The sequence below is a fragment of the Nipponia nippon genome, unplaced genomic scaffold, assembly GCF_047370975.1.
Source record: "Nipponia nippon isolate SJK-2023a ecotype South Korea unplaced genomic scaffold, ASM4737097v1 scaffold_3, whole genome shotgun sequence".
Taxonomy (NCBI): domain Eukaryota; kingdom Metazoa; phylum Chordata; class Aves; order Pelecaniformes; family Threskiornithidae; genus Nipponia; species Nipponia nippon.
In genome coordinates, this window is record NW_028262347.1 from 45979236 (window position 1) to 45995419 (window position 16184).

Genomic DNA, 16184 nt, shown 5'->3' on the forward strand with positions numbered 1-16184 from the left:
AAATAGCTCCACCATACTCCATCCGCTTTAAAAAGTCTTACAGTCTACCATTCTCTTAACTGAGTAAATAAGTGTCTTGGCTTCCAAGAAAGCCAAACCTATTGGATTTAACATCTGCTTTGTTAAAGCCACATGGACGCACCTGATGTCTATGAATTCATCCTGTTTTCCCACAAAGTAATTTTCCCACTGAATTGTTGGTAACATGCAGAGTTATATCTTGGAAATACCAATCAGCATATTTTTTTTGTTACCTTAATTTTGTTTTCAATATTTATTTTGAAGTTACTCTTAGCAGTAACCTCCCTCTCTCTTTTCTTTTTCTTTTTTTTTTTTTTTTTGTCCTTATGCAGAGGATTACTACTTCAGGAAAACAGCAGGTTTTCAGAGGCGTTGCATTACTATAAGCTGGCAATTGGTAGCAGACCCACACTAGCTTGTAAGTATTTCAACTATACAAGCATGCATAATATCGACTATTGTTTTTTAAGGAAATCTTCCTACTCTTTAATAACACTTTCTTTTTTTTTTCAGAAGTTTTTCATTCAGAAAGCAAAAGGGGAAATTGTGCACTTTTCATTTGAAAGTGTTCATTAGTCAACAGCTACGTTTAATGTGGTGCAGGGAAAAAACAGATAATGAATTAACCCTGGGCAGTACTGCTAGAACCTAAAATGCTTCTGATCTGGGGTGGTGAGCCATAGATGCTACTGCCCAAATTTTCAGGCTCCTGTTTTCTGTTTCTTTCCCTGATTTTTATGGTATGTGGTATGAGTGAATACTACAAATTTTTTTTTAAGTCCTTTCATTTTTTGTTTCTTGCCTGGGGGAAATGGGAAATAATCCATAGGATGTTGCCAGTGATTGGTTCCAAAATTAAGTGGGTGCTTTTCAAGATTGCTGACTTTTTTGTAGCTTAAGTGTTAAATCTTCTATATATGTATACATAGACATACATGTATATATGTATAAATATATGTATGTATTTTTGTAACATTTCAAACAATGACGCTATATGCTTGATACAGTCCTAATAAGAGGAACAAAATGGAACACCCTGCCTAACCAGTGTTCTCTTCCCTCCTTCCTCAATCTTTATAGCCACTTTCTCCTTTCCTTGTCTCTGAACTTTTACATCTTATATGTTCCTCTTACGCCAGTGATTGATCTATATTATACAAAAGCAAAATTAGATAGCCGTGGGATCTCTTTGAGATATTACTTTGAAGTAAAACAAATTTAGATAAAACATAATGGAACCCCATTAAAAGATAACATTTTTTTCCTCTTCACAGCTGCCTATTTAAATACTGGTATCATCCTGATGAACCAAGGGAAGACAGAGGAAGCCAGGAGGACTTTCCTGAAGTGTTCAGAGATCCCTGATGAAAATTTGAAGGATCCTCATGCTCATAAAAGCTCTGTTACTAGCTGTCTTTATAACTTAGGAAAACTTTTTCATGAACAAGGACACTATGAGGTAAGACTCCAGATTTGCCTACAATATCATGATAAAACCTTCATACATAAATAATACCTATTGCTTCCATCCAGACCTTCAAAATACATCACGGGCACGATTTGATTGAATTTCGCCAAATCAAGATTAGTGTTCTCTACAGAGAATATTTATTCTCTACAGCCACAGGTGTGACGATGTTAATTAGCAGTGTGATGTTTTGATGTCAGAGTCAACACGTATCAGATGTGACCATTGCTAATGTTAATTGATTCTTTCTGGCTTTGTCCCCATGGCTGGTATGCAAAGGATATAGCCTGATTACAGACCAGCTGACTTAAAATGTACTGGCTTTTTAATTCAAAATAGAGTAAGTCCATCTTTAATTGAAAAAATGCAATTATGGTTGCTTTTGAGTCTCCAAAAATAAGACGTAGCTGGAACAATTCAAAACTTCAGTGATTAAAAACATCCCATTATGCGATATTTTCAGATAACTTGACCTAAGTGCTGAAATAGGTTGGATATTTTTAATGTAACCATGCGCTGCACCCAATCATCCCATCTCATTTAAGTGTGCAAATGTGACTGTTGTGATTCTTCTCTACTCTCCTTGATGAAATTAGTGAAACTGGACATTCGCTTGCGTTTTGACCTTTAGCAGTATTTGAAAGAAAGTCATTCTGTCTTTGCGTTGCCAGGCATATTTCAGAACAGGAGTTATGCGTGGTTTTGATCCATATAACTCTTCCTGACCGCGACAGTTACCTCAGCTGTTTAAGATTAGGCATGCACAAGCTCTATGGATTCTCTGTCATGTGTCTGCTGAATCCAGCTCTTTCAGGTGGCAGTTACTAATTGGTTAAAACAGACAGCTAATACATCCATAAAGATAAGAGAAAAAAGCAGCATGTTGTCTGCACGGCTGATAGAATGTAGAGTTGGAGTGCAATGCCTGGGAGGTGCAAGGGATTTTAAGAATATAAACCATCAGATTTCTGCCTGGTGATCATTGCAGTCTGACCCAAGCTTGATTTGATCATACACTTAAATTTTTTCAAGCATATTTCAGCCTTCACAAGCTGTGACTATTTGATGGGATGATGTAGAAAATGATGCAGAGCTAACAGACTGACCAGTAAGCATCCTAAGTGAATCATAAATGTGTGATCAAGTAATTGGAGGCACAGCACATTTGCGAAGGGAATCCAATTTTGGCATGTTTGACGCTATGGTCCATCTCATTCTTTCTGTGGAGCAGACTTCAGTCATGAGGATTATGTTGTGTTATTACTTGGCAGTAGAAAAGGATTTCTTTATTTTTAGGTCACTTACTGTAGCTTAATCATCAGAAAGTCCTTTGTCTGCAGTTTGATATTATTCCATGTTCTCTGACAGCCTATAGAATTATATATATGCATATAAACTCTTGAGTCATTGAGGGGGTTAAAAAAATGTTCCTTTTATTTCTACCTGGGAAATTGGAACTAATTGGAAATTTCAATATTGGAACTAATTTGATCTCTTGTCAATAAGCTTCACTGAATTTGGTAAAACTTTTGTAAATGAGAAACGTGAACTTTCTGTGATATTTATGATGCCGATGTGTTTTTTCTCTCTCTGCACCTTTCATTTAGGGAAGGAAGATAGTTTGGCTTTACTTTTTATGTGAAAGACTGCTTTTGAAATTGGTGCTTTACTAATGATTTGTCCCACTTGTGTGTCTCTTTTCAGGATGCCCTTATGGTTTACAAAGAAGCAATACAGAAAATGCCAAGACAGTTTGCACCACAGAGCTTATACAACATGATGGGTAAGTGCATTGTTAGTGCTTCAGAAAGACGCTTGAGGAGTCAGGCAGGGTGAAACAAAAGAGCTTAGCCAGGCAACTGGTGCTCAAATGAATTAGCTAATAAAAACAAAAATCATTGCCTTCAGTAGATGCGAGCCAAACCAGGTTCTGAGCTTAAATGCCAGCAATTGCAATGCTGGATAAGGCACAATAAGTCATGAAACTATTAGATACTGGATATCTTTAAGAGTGTCCATGCAGCACTTTTACATTTAGAATGCATGGATTAGTGTTTTTCTCTGCCTCCAGAATCTCTCATCCAGTATCTTGGAGACCTCATGTGCAATTTATACAGTTTTTTTAATCTCCCATTTAGTCATCTTTGAAACTGAGAACAAATTGTATTTACTTCATAGAAAACGGAGTGAGTTTGATTATAATGGAAAGAATAATAAGAAGGGTTTCTACAGGTATGTCAATCAGAAAAGAAAGGTTAAAGAAAGCATACCCCCTCTGATGAGCAAAACTGGCAATCTGGTAACAACAGAGGAGGAGAAGGCTGAGGTACTCAGCAACTTTTTTGCTTCAGTCTTCACTGGCAACCTTTCTCCTGACACCTCCCAAGTCAATGGACCATATGACGGGGATCACGGGTGCAAAGTTCCTCCCACTGTAAGTGAAGATCAGGTTTGAGACCACCTGAGGAACCTGAACATACATAAGTCTATGGGTCCTGATAAGATGCATCTCAGAGTCCTGAGGGAATTGGCTGATGTAGTTGCCAAGCCACTCTCTATGATATTCGAAAAGTCATGGCAGTCAGGTGAAGTCCCTGGGGACTGTAAAAAGGGAAACATCGCACCCGTTTTCAAAAAGGGTAGAAAGGAGGACCCTGGGAACTACCGACCTGTCAGCTTCACCTCTGTGCCTGGGAAGATCATGGAACAGATCCTCCTAGAAGCTATGCTAAGGCACATGGAGGACAGGGAGGTGATTTGAGACAGCCAGCATGGCTTCACCAAGGGCAAGTCCTGCCTGACCAACCTAGTGGCCTTCTGTGATGGAGTAACTGCATCAGTGGACAAGGGAAGAGCTATGGATGTCATCTATCTGGGCTTCTGTAAAGCCTTTGACACGGTCCCCCACAATATCCTCCTCTCTAAATTGGAAGGATATGGATTTGATGGGCAGACTGTTCAGTGGATAGCTAACTGTCTGGATGGTCACATCCAGAGGGTAGTGGTCAATGGATTGATGTCCAGATGGAGAACAGTGACGAGAGGTGTCCCTCAGGAGTCCATACTGGGGCCAGTACTGTTTCATATCTTCATCAATGACATAGTGGGATTGAGTGCACCCTCAGCAAGTTTGCAGATGACACCAAGCTGAGTGGTGCAGCTGACACGCCTGAGGGACAGGATGCCATTCAGCGGGACCTGGACAAGCTGGAGAAAGGGGCTTTTGTGAACCTCGTGAGGTTCAACAAGGACAAGTGCAAGGTCCTGCACCTGGGTCAGGGCAATCCCCATTATCAATACAGGCTGGGGGATGAAGGGATTGAGAGCAACCCTGAGGAGAAGGACTTGGGGGTACTGATAGATGAAAAGCTGGACATGAGCTGGCAATGTGCTCTCGCAGCCTGGAAAGCCAACCATATCTTGGGCTGCATCAAAAGAAGCATGGCCAGCAAGTCGAGAGGGGTGATTCTGCCCCTCTCCTCTGCTCTGGTGAGACCCCACCTGGAGTACTGCATCCAGCTCTGGGGTCCTCAGCACAGGAAGGACATGGACCTGTTGGAGCAGGTCCAGAGGAGGGCCACAGAAATGATCAGAGGGATGGAAAACCTCTGCTGTGAAGAAAGACTGAGCGAGCTTGGGTTGTTCAGCCTGGAGAAGAGAAGGCTGCCAGGAGACCTTATTGCAGCCTTTCAATACTTAAAGGGGGCCTACAAGAAAGACGGGGATAGTCTTTTTAGCAGGGCCTGCTGCGACAGGACATGGGGTAATGGTTTTAAACTAAAGGAGGGTAGATTTAGACTGGATATAAGGAAGAAATTTTTCATGATGAGGGTGTTGAAACCCTGGAACGGGTTGCCCAGAGAGGTGATAGATGCCCCATTCTTGGAAACGTTCAAGGTCAGGCTGGATGGGGCTCTGAGCAACCTGATCTAGTTGTAGATGTCCCTGCCAGTTGCAGGGGGGATGGACTAGAGGACCTTTAAAGGTCCCTTCCATCCCAAAGCATTTTATGATTCTATAACATAAAATCTAGTGTGGGTGTTGAATGTTAAATTTCCTTGTAAACCAACAAGTTGTCCAAACACGCCTACAAAGATAGCTGCATTTTTTTTGCAGGTTGTGCCAAAAACTTATTTCCCAGCCAATGTACTGTTAATTAGGCATCTACAATGAGAGAATTCTTCTTTCAGGACCAGCCTATCTGTCCTTCACAATTGTAGCAGAAACATTAATTTTGCTGAGGTGTTTTTTTTTTTTTTAAACTTCAGCTCCTCATATTCATCTTCACATCTTTATACAGGATACATTAAACAGATAAAAGAAAGAAGATAATATGAATTATTATTTATAGCATTCAGATCTGTAAACAAGAGGACAGTTTCTTCATTGTTCCAGAGATGCTTTGAAGTGGAATTCTCTCTGAAAGGGCGTGTGTTTCTGCTAAGCAACCTCAGTGTCTGGCCCAGTAGACTCTGTGAGCTCCTATCTGGGACAGAAAAGGATGAAAGATGCCTTTAAAGTAGTTAAAAGAGCAATTAAAAATATATGTAGAAACAATTAGGATCAAAAGGAAGCATGCGGAGGTTTGTGGCTTTTTTTTCCCCCATCCCAGTGCCTAAAATACAAGGGAATGTATCAGTTGATTCCAGTTGGTTTGACACAGTTGTTGAAAGGCACCGTTCACTCTTCTCTACTTATTTAGGAAAGGCATCTTTTATTAGCTCCTTACAAGTACTTCAGCATAGGAAAAAAAATTTCTAAAATTGTAGTTGCAACTGATGCTACGTGCTTGCAAATGTCTGTAAATGCCAAATTAAGTACTTCTTTTGTCACAGTGACAAGGTATCTAATGTCAATAACTGTATAAACACTTCCTTAGCAGTTCATACAGTTCAATGGAGAGTTACTTCTCCCTGAATGCTGAGCTTTATCAGATTAATGCAAATGGCTACAATCCCTAAAATGCACAAGTTAATTATTGCATGTACTTTTGTTCATAGAGAGTTTTAGCTGAACTATTGTTTTGTCAGTTTTATCTATCAGCATTTGCTGATAAATTTGGTGGGGTTATCAACAGTGACCACTCCGTGAATTAAGCCTCTGCTTACTATCAGTGTCCTATAGTGACTGCTGAAGTCCTGAAGTGCTCCAGCAAACCTGCCGAAGTTTGACTACCCTCTTTAGTGCAGAGCTATAATTCATGATTCTGATAAAAGCGCTCCTCAGAAGTACAGAAATTGGAAAAAGTAAACCAATGCTGTTTCTAGAATGATGGTTGTTCCATTACAAAGCAGGCCTGTGCCACCCTTCGTCTTTTCCCATTAATAGATGCTCCCTTTAGAACCACTGTGACCTATAAGATTCTTTAGTTTTTTACTTTTTTGCCCATTGGTTACTTTTTCAGGTTCAGGAGGCCTTTCTCAGCTTCCTTTATAAGCACAGTCCATGACATCCAAGTTCACTCTGTTCCTGGGATTTGCATTTATTAACTCACAGAGCAATAGTGAGCACAAAGCCCAGCTCAGTTCTTTGCCTGGGCTTGGCTGCTGCTACACTGCCTCCCTCCACTGCTTAGCCCATGCTCTGGCTTCTGTTTCCTTTAGGCAGCCACCGGCGCTTCACGGATGTGCTAGCAGCATAACAAGTTAGGATCAGCTGAGCTTACCTTAGCCTCTTTCAGCCTATTACGAAGAGCAACAGGGTATTACGGAGCTCTGTAAAGTACAACTTACCCTGAATGTAGCATATATTTGTATTTTGGTTGCTGTTGTGATGGCAGCTGTTGTGATGGCAGCTGTTGCAGGGAAACCAGAATTTTCTTCACACTAGTTGCTGAGGAGTGGCTTGTTGGCTATGCTGCAAAGGCAATCCAAGAGGCTACATAGAGAGTCGGGTAGTGCCTCGAATTGAATGCAGTGCAGCATCATTAAGAGCAGGACTCAAGCTGGTTTGTTTAAAGCTCTCCTGGATGCATCTGTCCATGCGCATACATGATGGCAGTTAGACACATTGAATTAGGTTAGCCTCTTCTACCTGTAATAGTGTAAAGGTTAGATGACAAGATAGAGCTCAGTAGCTATGCTCACTTTATAGTGTGGAAAGAAAAAGATATGCTGGGCAGTAATTAAGCCCATCTGACTTGGACACCTATTTTAGATTATACAAATAATCCCCTGCAAGCATGCTTCTGTAAAAGGAGCTGAGATGACTAGCTTAGACTTGCTAGCTCAAGTTGGGTGAGATAAATCCTAAACACCTATTCAGTCATCTCTTTGCATCGGGTGTGACAGGAGAACAAGGCAACTGCATCCATTATCAGGAGCGCATCCGCTCTGCAGCTCGTACCATGTCGTTGGGCACCCGAAGGCCGACCAGATTGTTTATTTCTGTTTTGATGTTCAAGATAAAATTATAAACACGTTCACTATAACACTTTCTTTGATAAACAGCATTACATAAACTTGTCTGCCTACTTTTTGCCTTTAAAAGGGAGACTAGAGGAACTGAAATAGGCCAGTCCTGTCTCGTGTGCTTGGAACTGCATGAACCTGACTCTGAGCTGTGCCCACTCACCATGTGCTCATTGCTGGGGAGGAAGGCGGAGAAACTGGGGAGTGCTCCCCATCTGCTTGGGAAGGAAGGGTCCTTCCCTTTCTCCCTAAGTGTGGAAAAAGTCTTCACGGCTTATCATAAAATCCAAGAATACAGTTCGAGGATTATCTGCTGCAGTTGTCATTGTGATTGATGTATTCTGAGTCTCCGGCAATCGCTCTGCTTGGTTCAGTGTTAGATATTGGCATGTGATGTAAGAAAACAGTGCTTCCTCTAATTTTTAATAATTATTCAATCATTTCGTTGAAGATTTTCTGGAGGCTTTTTTCCCCTGTGTGATGTACATGACATACTCGGAAGAGAATAAACAGGAGACAAACTGTTTAAACTGAATTAGGGTTTGAACTGCAGCCCTTGGTGTGCGGTAGCATTAACACTCCAGCAGCATTAAGCCTTTACACCACCTGCTTTCCCTGTTTGTGTTACACTTCTTTTCCTGCCCTTGCTTCTATTGGCCTTTTGCTCTGGCAGGCCCAGTGACTCATTCCTCTGGTGTGCCAGCCTGCCCGGCTGACTCTCATCCTTTAAAACTCTAAGTAACTTGCCTCTTAAAGGAAAAAGAAGTTTTGGGCCTCAAGAAGCAAGCCATCCATTTGACTTTGCATTTTATTCATGGTAGAAAAGGCAGGACCAGAAGAACAGCATCAGATGTTCTAAATTTGTGCATATGAAAAGTTGCAGGGTAGATTTTGGTCTCCTGTTGCTGTGATTTATTTTGCCAGGTGTGCAACAACTCAGCTAAGGAAACCATATGTTTCTCTGGCTTTGTACCAAGAAATAAAACCTTTTCTTTTTTTTTTTTTTTTTTCTTATAAGAACCCAAAACAGCTAAAAATTAAACTCTAAAACTAGAATCAAAATAATTATTCAACAAGCTGCATAGGGTTGGCTTGGTATTTATTTTCTCTATGTCATATTTCTTTGATGTAAATTAAAAAGTACATGCTAAGGTTACACAGATTAATTTGCTTGGCATGGCAACATGCACTACAAAGGCCAGAGTCCAGCTCAGCTGCATTAAATAGGTAATATATTTTGTTTAAAGTTTCAATTAAAACCTGGGGTCAAAAGATAAAATGGTCCCTGTGGGATCTTGAACACTTTAATGCCAATATTAGGATTGCTTAAGGATCAGCCTCTGCTCTAGACGTCTTTTGCGTTCCTTGAAATCTGATATTGTACAGTTGATTGTATTACAGTGCTTTTAAAACCGCACTGGCCCACCTGCTACAGTAATTCATACTCCTGCCAGTTAAGTGATGTGAGGTGGACCATGGAGGCTTTATTTTAATACTGAACAGTAACAAGGAAGATGTTGGGCTGGCATTGTCCAGGTTTAGATTGGCAAGGTACTGTCATAAAGACAAATGTTTTGATGACGCTTCATCTGCCCTTGCCAACTAACATCTGAATGACTATTTTCAAATGCATTTAATGCAAGGTCTTACAGACATTTTTTATGAGAAATGCAAGTTACAAAAGAAGCTAACATTGCAGGAGTGAATACAGTTGAGGCACAGACTAGAGTTTAGATTTCTCCTTGCTAATCTGCTACATTGCACATGGACAGAAAACAAATCATATGCAAGTGGCAGCCAGGTACAGAACAGGAAAGGGGAGCCAGATTTTACATCTGGTGCAGAGGTTTGCATCACAAGTACAAAGGCTTAGCATGCAGAGAGACTTTCTGTGTTGATGATTATAACATAACTATCGCTTTATTTGATTATGCTTTTGGGTGGATGTGGCTGTTTGTACAAACCTGTTAATATTGTTAAGGCTCCTATCCCATTTGCCCCTTGTTCCCATTAAATGCTTTTTTATTGAATTACTTTTAAATATTGTTTAGAACTCCAAGAAACACTTTTGCTGGTATAGTTTTACAGTTCATGCTGTGCAAGACTTACTTTTTAAGAGCCAAAAATGATTAATCTGTGAAATACATATCCCACATCGTAACTTATGCAGAGCATGGTACCTGCACTTGTCTGAGCTCGTCGTCAGTGTGCTTCCTATGCATCTCATGAAGCTTTACTGGTAATTTCTTCCTAAAAGTACATCACAAACTTTTTTCTTTTAAGACTAGCTTGGTTGAAAAAAAGGATTGTTTTTTCATTTATATGTATATTTTATTATACGTTCTAGGGAAATAAGAATGGAGTCCACTCCAATAGTGATGGGAGTAAAAGGCTGTGCTTCCTTTTCTCTCCCCTTCCCTGCTCCCATCCTGCTACTTTAACTCTTCCCCCTCTGAGACTTTGCAGACTATGGTAGTTTATATCTGCTGTCCAAAGCTGAGTACAAATCTCCAGGCTGACTGCAATGTCTCCTGTTTTTTCACTTTGTTTTGTTTGAGGGATTCAAGCTGAGTATGAAGGTTACAGCAGTGGATTGCTGAGGGGGTAGTGGACACAATGTTTGAGACTAGTTTTTTTTTCCCATGTTCTCAGGTTTTCTTAGTTTGGACTATTGGTCTATAATTTCACATGAAATGCTTGAGTCTTCTTAGCAGTATTCTGAAAAAGCTGAGTCTAAGCCTCAAATGCATTTGTATTTTAAACATATGGGGTTTTGTATGGATACAAGTATATCGTAACATTTGTAGACCAAAAATATGGACTGAAATAGGACTGCAGGGGTCCCAGTTAGGCATGATTCTAATGGAAAGTGCTTCTATTAAGGGTGTTTTAAAGAAACCTATACTGGCATGTCTACAAAAAAAAAAAAAAAAATCTTTAACATGTTTGTAAATAAAGTAAAAGGCAAGAAAAGAATACAATCACTTGTTCAGTCATGAATTCTTAGTTTGTACCCTTATGATTTACTACTGGTTGCACATCTGCTAGAAAATGAAATTATCTATCTCAGGTGAGCTCAATGCTTCTATTTGTGCCAAGGTACTTCTTTCACTGGAAGTCTTTGTGCAATAGGAAACAGCTGTGCAAAGTCCATGCTGTTCCATGCTGCAACTGATTTTATTTTGCCCTTCATTTATATCTGTTTTCCACTTTAGGTATTTTCCTTCAGAAGTAGCTTAGTGGTCTAATTAGATCAGATCAAAGGCTTTGCTTTGGCTAGTTGAGGCCCATAAGAATCTGCTCAACCTAAGTAAATGTGGATTGATTCTCTCTTAAAATACAATACAGATTATTCTGTAAAAGGAAAAAAAAAAATGGAATACGCTTAGTCTATACAGAACTTGTTGCTCATTAAGTTCACATGCTTCAGCTGTTTCAGAGATGATGTGCATGCACTGTGTATTTATCTCCAAGACTGTTAATCTTTTGCAGTATATCTTAAACATCAGTATAGCATAACATCAAACTATGCTTCTAGATTTATTATGTTATTGTACGCACTGGTACCTAAGGGAAAAAAGAAGGAAGTTATATATCTAGGGAGGTGCATTTACGGTAAGCGCATCTGCAGCTTTGATTTGCACAAGGGGGCTGCAGGGTTGTATTATGAAAGACACAAACCCCTTGTGGTATTGTGATACACAGGGAGGCAGACCTCTCCTTATGTTCCCAATTCAAAAAAATGATGGAAAAATGAAATTTAAATCCTGACTGAACCTATATCTCAGAGATTTTCCTTTTCAAATTGCATCTTCATCTTCCTTTCTGTTTTGACGTCTGCTCTTGTCAATGACAAATTCTATATTTTCTATATTACATTTTTACCATCCAGCAATTTGGGTGGCAGATAATTAGCATATACAGGGATGATGCAAGGCAGATTTACCCTGCCTTTATCTCCTTTATGGAGATAATTTTTCAGTTACTTTTACAGCAATATCTTTTGGGGTCCTAAGAGGAGGACCACGGGAGGGACATATGTTCTTAATCTGAAAGTATGGGTACATGGCACCTATAGAGGCACAGTGCTATTACATCCGTAGTTCCATTGTACTTGCTCATTGATAAGTCTAACATGCTCCCTGCAAGGAGATGGCCTTTGCTTGGTATGACAATTGCATCTGAAATAGAATAAATACAATATCAGCAGATGAGAGATTAATCTAGAACCATGTAACATACATTCATGTAAATGGTACCTAATTTTGCTTTTTAGCAGTGTGTGATATGTTTTAGAAAATCTAAACTTTTTTTTTTTTTTTTTTTATGGATTTGTATTAACATCACATTCCACTTTATTATCAAGTACGAAGTTAGCCTTTCAGGAGAAATAGCTGCTAGCAAGCTGATCCTTTATAAGTATTATTATTATTTAATATAAATGTTTAATGTTTAATATGATTATTATTGGTTTTTAATTATTCTTAATTAATTTGACCTGGGATCATTTTAGTAAGTGGGTTTTTTTTGTTGTTTTAGTTTATTGGGTTTTTTGTTTGCTTTTTTGTTTCTTTTGAAAGATTATTTTTCAATCCCAAGGATTCTGGGGAACTATAGGGAAATATTGCTTTGGAGAATGGTAGTCTTGCAACTGTTCTATCTCTATGGCAAAGAAAATCCACTTGAGTACCAGGATTTTGGTTAGAGTGGTGTAAGTCTAGTTAAAAGGTAGCCCATTACTCATCCCCTTGTCATAAAGTATTAACAGAGGTGTACATGAACTATGTATACACTCCTTTAAATAGTGTTTCAGTTGCATATTAATGTGTTTTCTTGTACTACATTAGAAAATGAGAGTTACAATTAAGTAGTCTATGTTCCTCCTTTTGGAATAGGCTAAGAAATGAGTGCATACATAACAGAAACTATTAGCTGAACTGTAAAAATAGAAAAATTTTTGAAGGACTGATTTGTTTCCTTTTACTCCAGTTAGCTGTTGAATTTCTTGCCACCACTCATTGTGCAGGCAATGTTGCACATGGTTGCATGTTGATATGGATTAGGGAACTTAAATAGCTGTCAATTTATGTCTTAAGGTTTCCACTGCCATGAGTTTCTTTCTTTGTTGTTGTTTCCTTTAACAGAAAAGTAGAATGCAACTCTCTTGAACTTTATAGATTGGACAAGTTTCATTAATAAATTGTGTGTGTGACCTTTCAGATTTTTAACATGAGTTTTGAAAGATTTTTACAAATTAAGTAATTGTTAAAGTAAATATAGAAACCTGCTCATGTGTACCATTGGTTTGCATATTTTCTGCCAATGGACACTCCGTTATTTTCCTAATGACTAAACCATTCATGTTGCAAATTTATAAAAATACATGATTGTAAATGACAAATATTTTAATCTCAGACACACAAATGCATCCTGAATGACAGAAGTCAATCCGTACATGTTTTCTCTGTCATTTTGTTGGAAAGCTATCTGAAGCTGGAATAGCTTTTGTTAAAATTACGTCAGTCTAACACACAAGATCACTTGATTGTATTAATGCTTCAATTAACAGTTGCTTGATTTTATTCCGGTCTTTGAGTATGGTGGTGGCAGAGTCTCTGTCAGTTTTCAACTTACTTTGATTTCTTTTTAGATAGGAGTGTCATTGTGAATCATTTAGAAGAGGAAATTAATAACAGACCCCCTAACAGTACTTCCTTCTGTAGTAATGACATGTTCTAATTGCTTATAATATAGCAATTCTTGATGATATGGGGCTTACAGGCAGAAAACAGATTCTTCAGAAGAAAAATGTTCAGCTATAGAGAATTCCCTGTAAAGTCTTCAGGGGAAAAAAATTCCTTTTTCTACAGTTTGACATTTAGATTGACATATTGTAGCTTAGTTTCTAGATGCCCCACTCAGAAATATCCTCAAAGTTTTAGGAGGTTAGCTTGTAAAGTAGTTGAGCTCTTAAAACCTATTAAAAATTGAATTTGCCAGTACTCCGAAGATGTTAATCTCTTCTTATATCAGAATCCATCATGGAAAATGGATGAGAACCTTGGATCTTTTTGAAGTTTGGCAGTGCATTCAGCATATACTACCAGCAGATAATAACTCCATCTCTTATGGCTGCTTACATTTCTCTTTAAAGGATCTTGTTGTTAATTGCTTGAAACTTTGCCAAGCTGTAACAGGTTGGGCTGGAATTTTCCACTTAAAGAAAAGAAAAAGGCAATATGGATTCCTCATTTCCTGTATGCTAAGTGAAGCAGGGGCCTGTGGGAAAAATACTATGCAATCAAATAATTAAACATTCTGCCATAAAGCGTACATCTAGGGAGAGGAGTTGAGGGAAGCATATAGCTTCACTTCTGGCTTCTTCCATCCTTTCAACACTTAACTTCATGACTTTGTTTTGTGCATAACAAGATATAATGTTATGTCACTTATTTGTGAGCGCTGGCATAGTGAAAAAGATGCATTTTACACTGATATCCCTGAATTTGATCATGGTTTTTGGGGGGGTGTTCATGTTCTTTTGGGGTTTCTCTCCTGTTTGATTTTTCTTTCTTTAATTTGGCTTGGGTTTTTTGGGGAATTGTTCTTTTAGTTTGGCCCTAACCATCAATAGAATGACTTGAGTACTTCTGGGACTGAAACATCAGCTATTTCTGTGTATGTAATCAAATATCCAAGACCAGCGTATGAGTACAGAATGCTCTGTAGATCCTTGAGTTAGAAATCCTGGTCTGATAGATTTACGTGCTTGCACCCCTTTTTGGAAAAACTCTGTTTGCTCATAAAAATCATATTGGCTCCCCTCTGCCTTGGCTCAGTGTGATTTCTGACTCCACAGCATGTTCATTTTATCTGTGGGCTGTGGTTTGGTCATTTTGCGTGCACTGCACCCTAGCTCCTGAAACTCAAACTTATGTGCCACATTTTGCCTGGGATCCCTATCCTCTGGTGACAAAGATAGCAAAAAAAAAAAAAAAAAATCTAACTGGACCTAGTGCAATTTTCTTTCATCAAGAAAATCCTCCATAACCCCTGTAAATACTCAAGGTCAAGTATCACTCCCATGATAAGAGGTCCTTCTGTTTTCTTTCTTTGAGCATGTAGGTGGTACCTTTTTCTCTGAGTTTTGGGGGTACGATAGTTGGCCTCAAGCTTGAACAGAGAACACTGGTCCTTCTCTCTCTCTCTGATGCACTCGCAGCTATTCATTTCTGTGCGATGCAGAGCTGGGGGCAGTGACTCACTTGGAGATAGGCTTAGCCATCCTCTACTTGGGTCAGACATAGTCCTCTCTTGATCCTCCAGTGGTGGCACTGGATAAACTGTGACTTCATAATTTTGGGAAGATACATAGCCATGTATTTGGAATGAATTAGCTGGTGAGATGGTGAAATCCTGACTCTCCTGTAGGCGTTTTCAGTCTGTCATTGGCTCAGGCAGGGGCACATTTACATCTAGGTTCTTGATGCATTACGATTAAATGCAAGGACATTCTGTATTCTGCCAACCACTCCATGATGTGCAATGTAGATTGATGGAAAAGAAGTAACTTCTCTATAGTAGATGTGATAAAATTTCTATTATTTTGAGACTTTTGACTGAAACTTAGCAGCTGGAGCTCTCTCTTGAAATTCTGTTCCAACAAGACTTTCACGTCAACCATGCTCTTTCAGCACTAATAAGGCCATAACTCAGTCTCCTCACTCAAGTGTTTTTATGGCTATTTTGCTTTTTCATTGCAGGTGTTCAAAGCACTTTGCCCTTTTCAAGATCTCTGCCCATTTAATAAACAGCAAATTATAAATGAGATGATCAATTTTGGAGACCTTGAGAAATTTTGGGCAATCTCACTAACATTTGTTCCACCCTGTAGGAGAAGCCTATATGAGAATGAGCCGGCTGCCAGAAGCAGAGCGCTGGTACGTGGAGTCACTGCGATCCAAGAGTGACCACATCCCAGCCCATCTCACCTACGGAAAACTGCTAGCTTTGACGGTGAGTTAATCAGCAGCTCCTGGGAGCTGGTCCCAGACTCTTCGAGTAGGTGAGGTAAAGGGATGGGAAAATTTTGTCCTGAAAATTGCTTATTACCCTATTTCAGTCATGCCTTCTAATTAAGGATTTTGACACCGTCAGGTTTTTGTGAAACATTGCATCCATTCCTGAAATATCGCCACCTCTGTGTTGCGAATGGGTGATTTAGATCGCTTAAAGAACCACTGTCAAAGATATTAGCAAAAGTGGTTTTAATATGATGTTGTAAA

The 16184-nt window shown here is 39.2% G+C and overlaps 1 protein-coding gene across 10 annotated transcripts in view; it reads left to right on the forward strand.

Moving 5' to 3' along the window:
- TMTC2 (transmembrane O-mannosyltransferase targeting cadherins 2) overlaps positions 1–16184 on the forward strand; it is a 259383-nt gene that overhangs the window by 182394 nt on the left and 60805 nt on the right. For all 10 annotated transcript variants that reach the window (XM_087767467.1, XM_087767469.1, XM_087767470.1 and 7 more), the window contains 4 exons: positions 354–439; positions 1296–1480; positions 3194–3272; positions 15794–15915. In XM_087767467.1, the coding sequence (XP_087623593.1) occupies positions 354–439; positions 1296–1480; positions 3194–3272; positions 15794–15915 (472 nt within the window). The remainder of the gene's footprint in view (positions 1–353; positions 440–1295; positions 1481–3193; positions 3273–15793; positions 15916–16184) is intronic.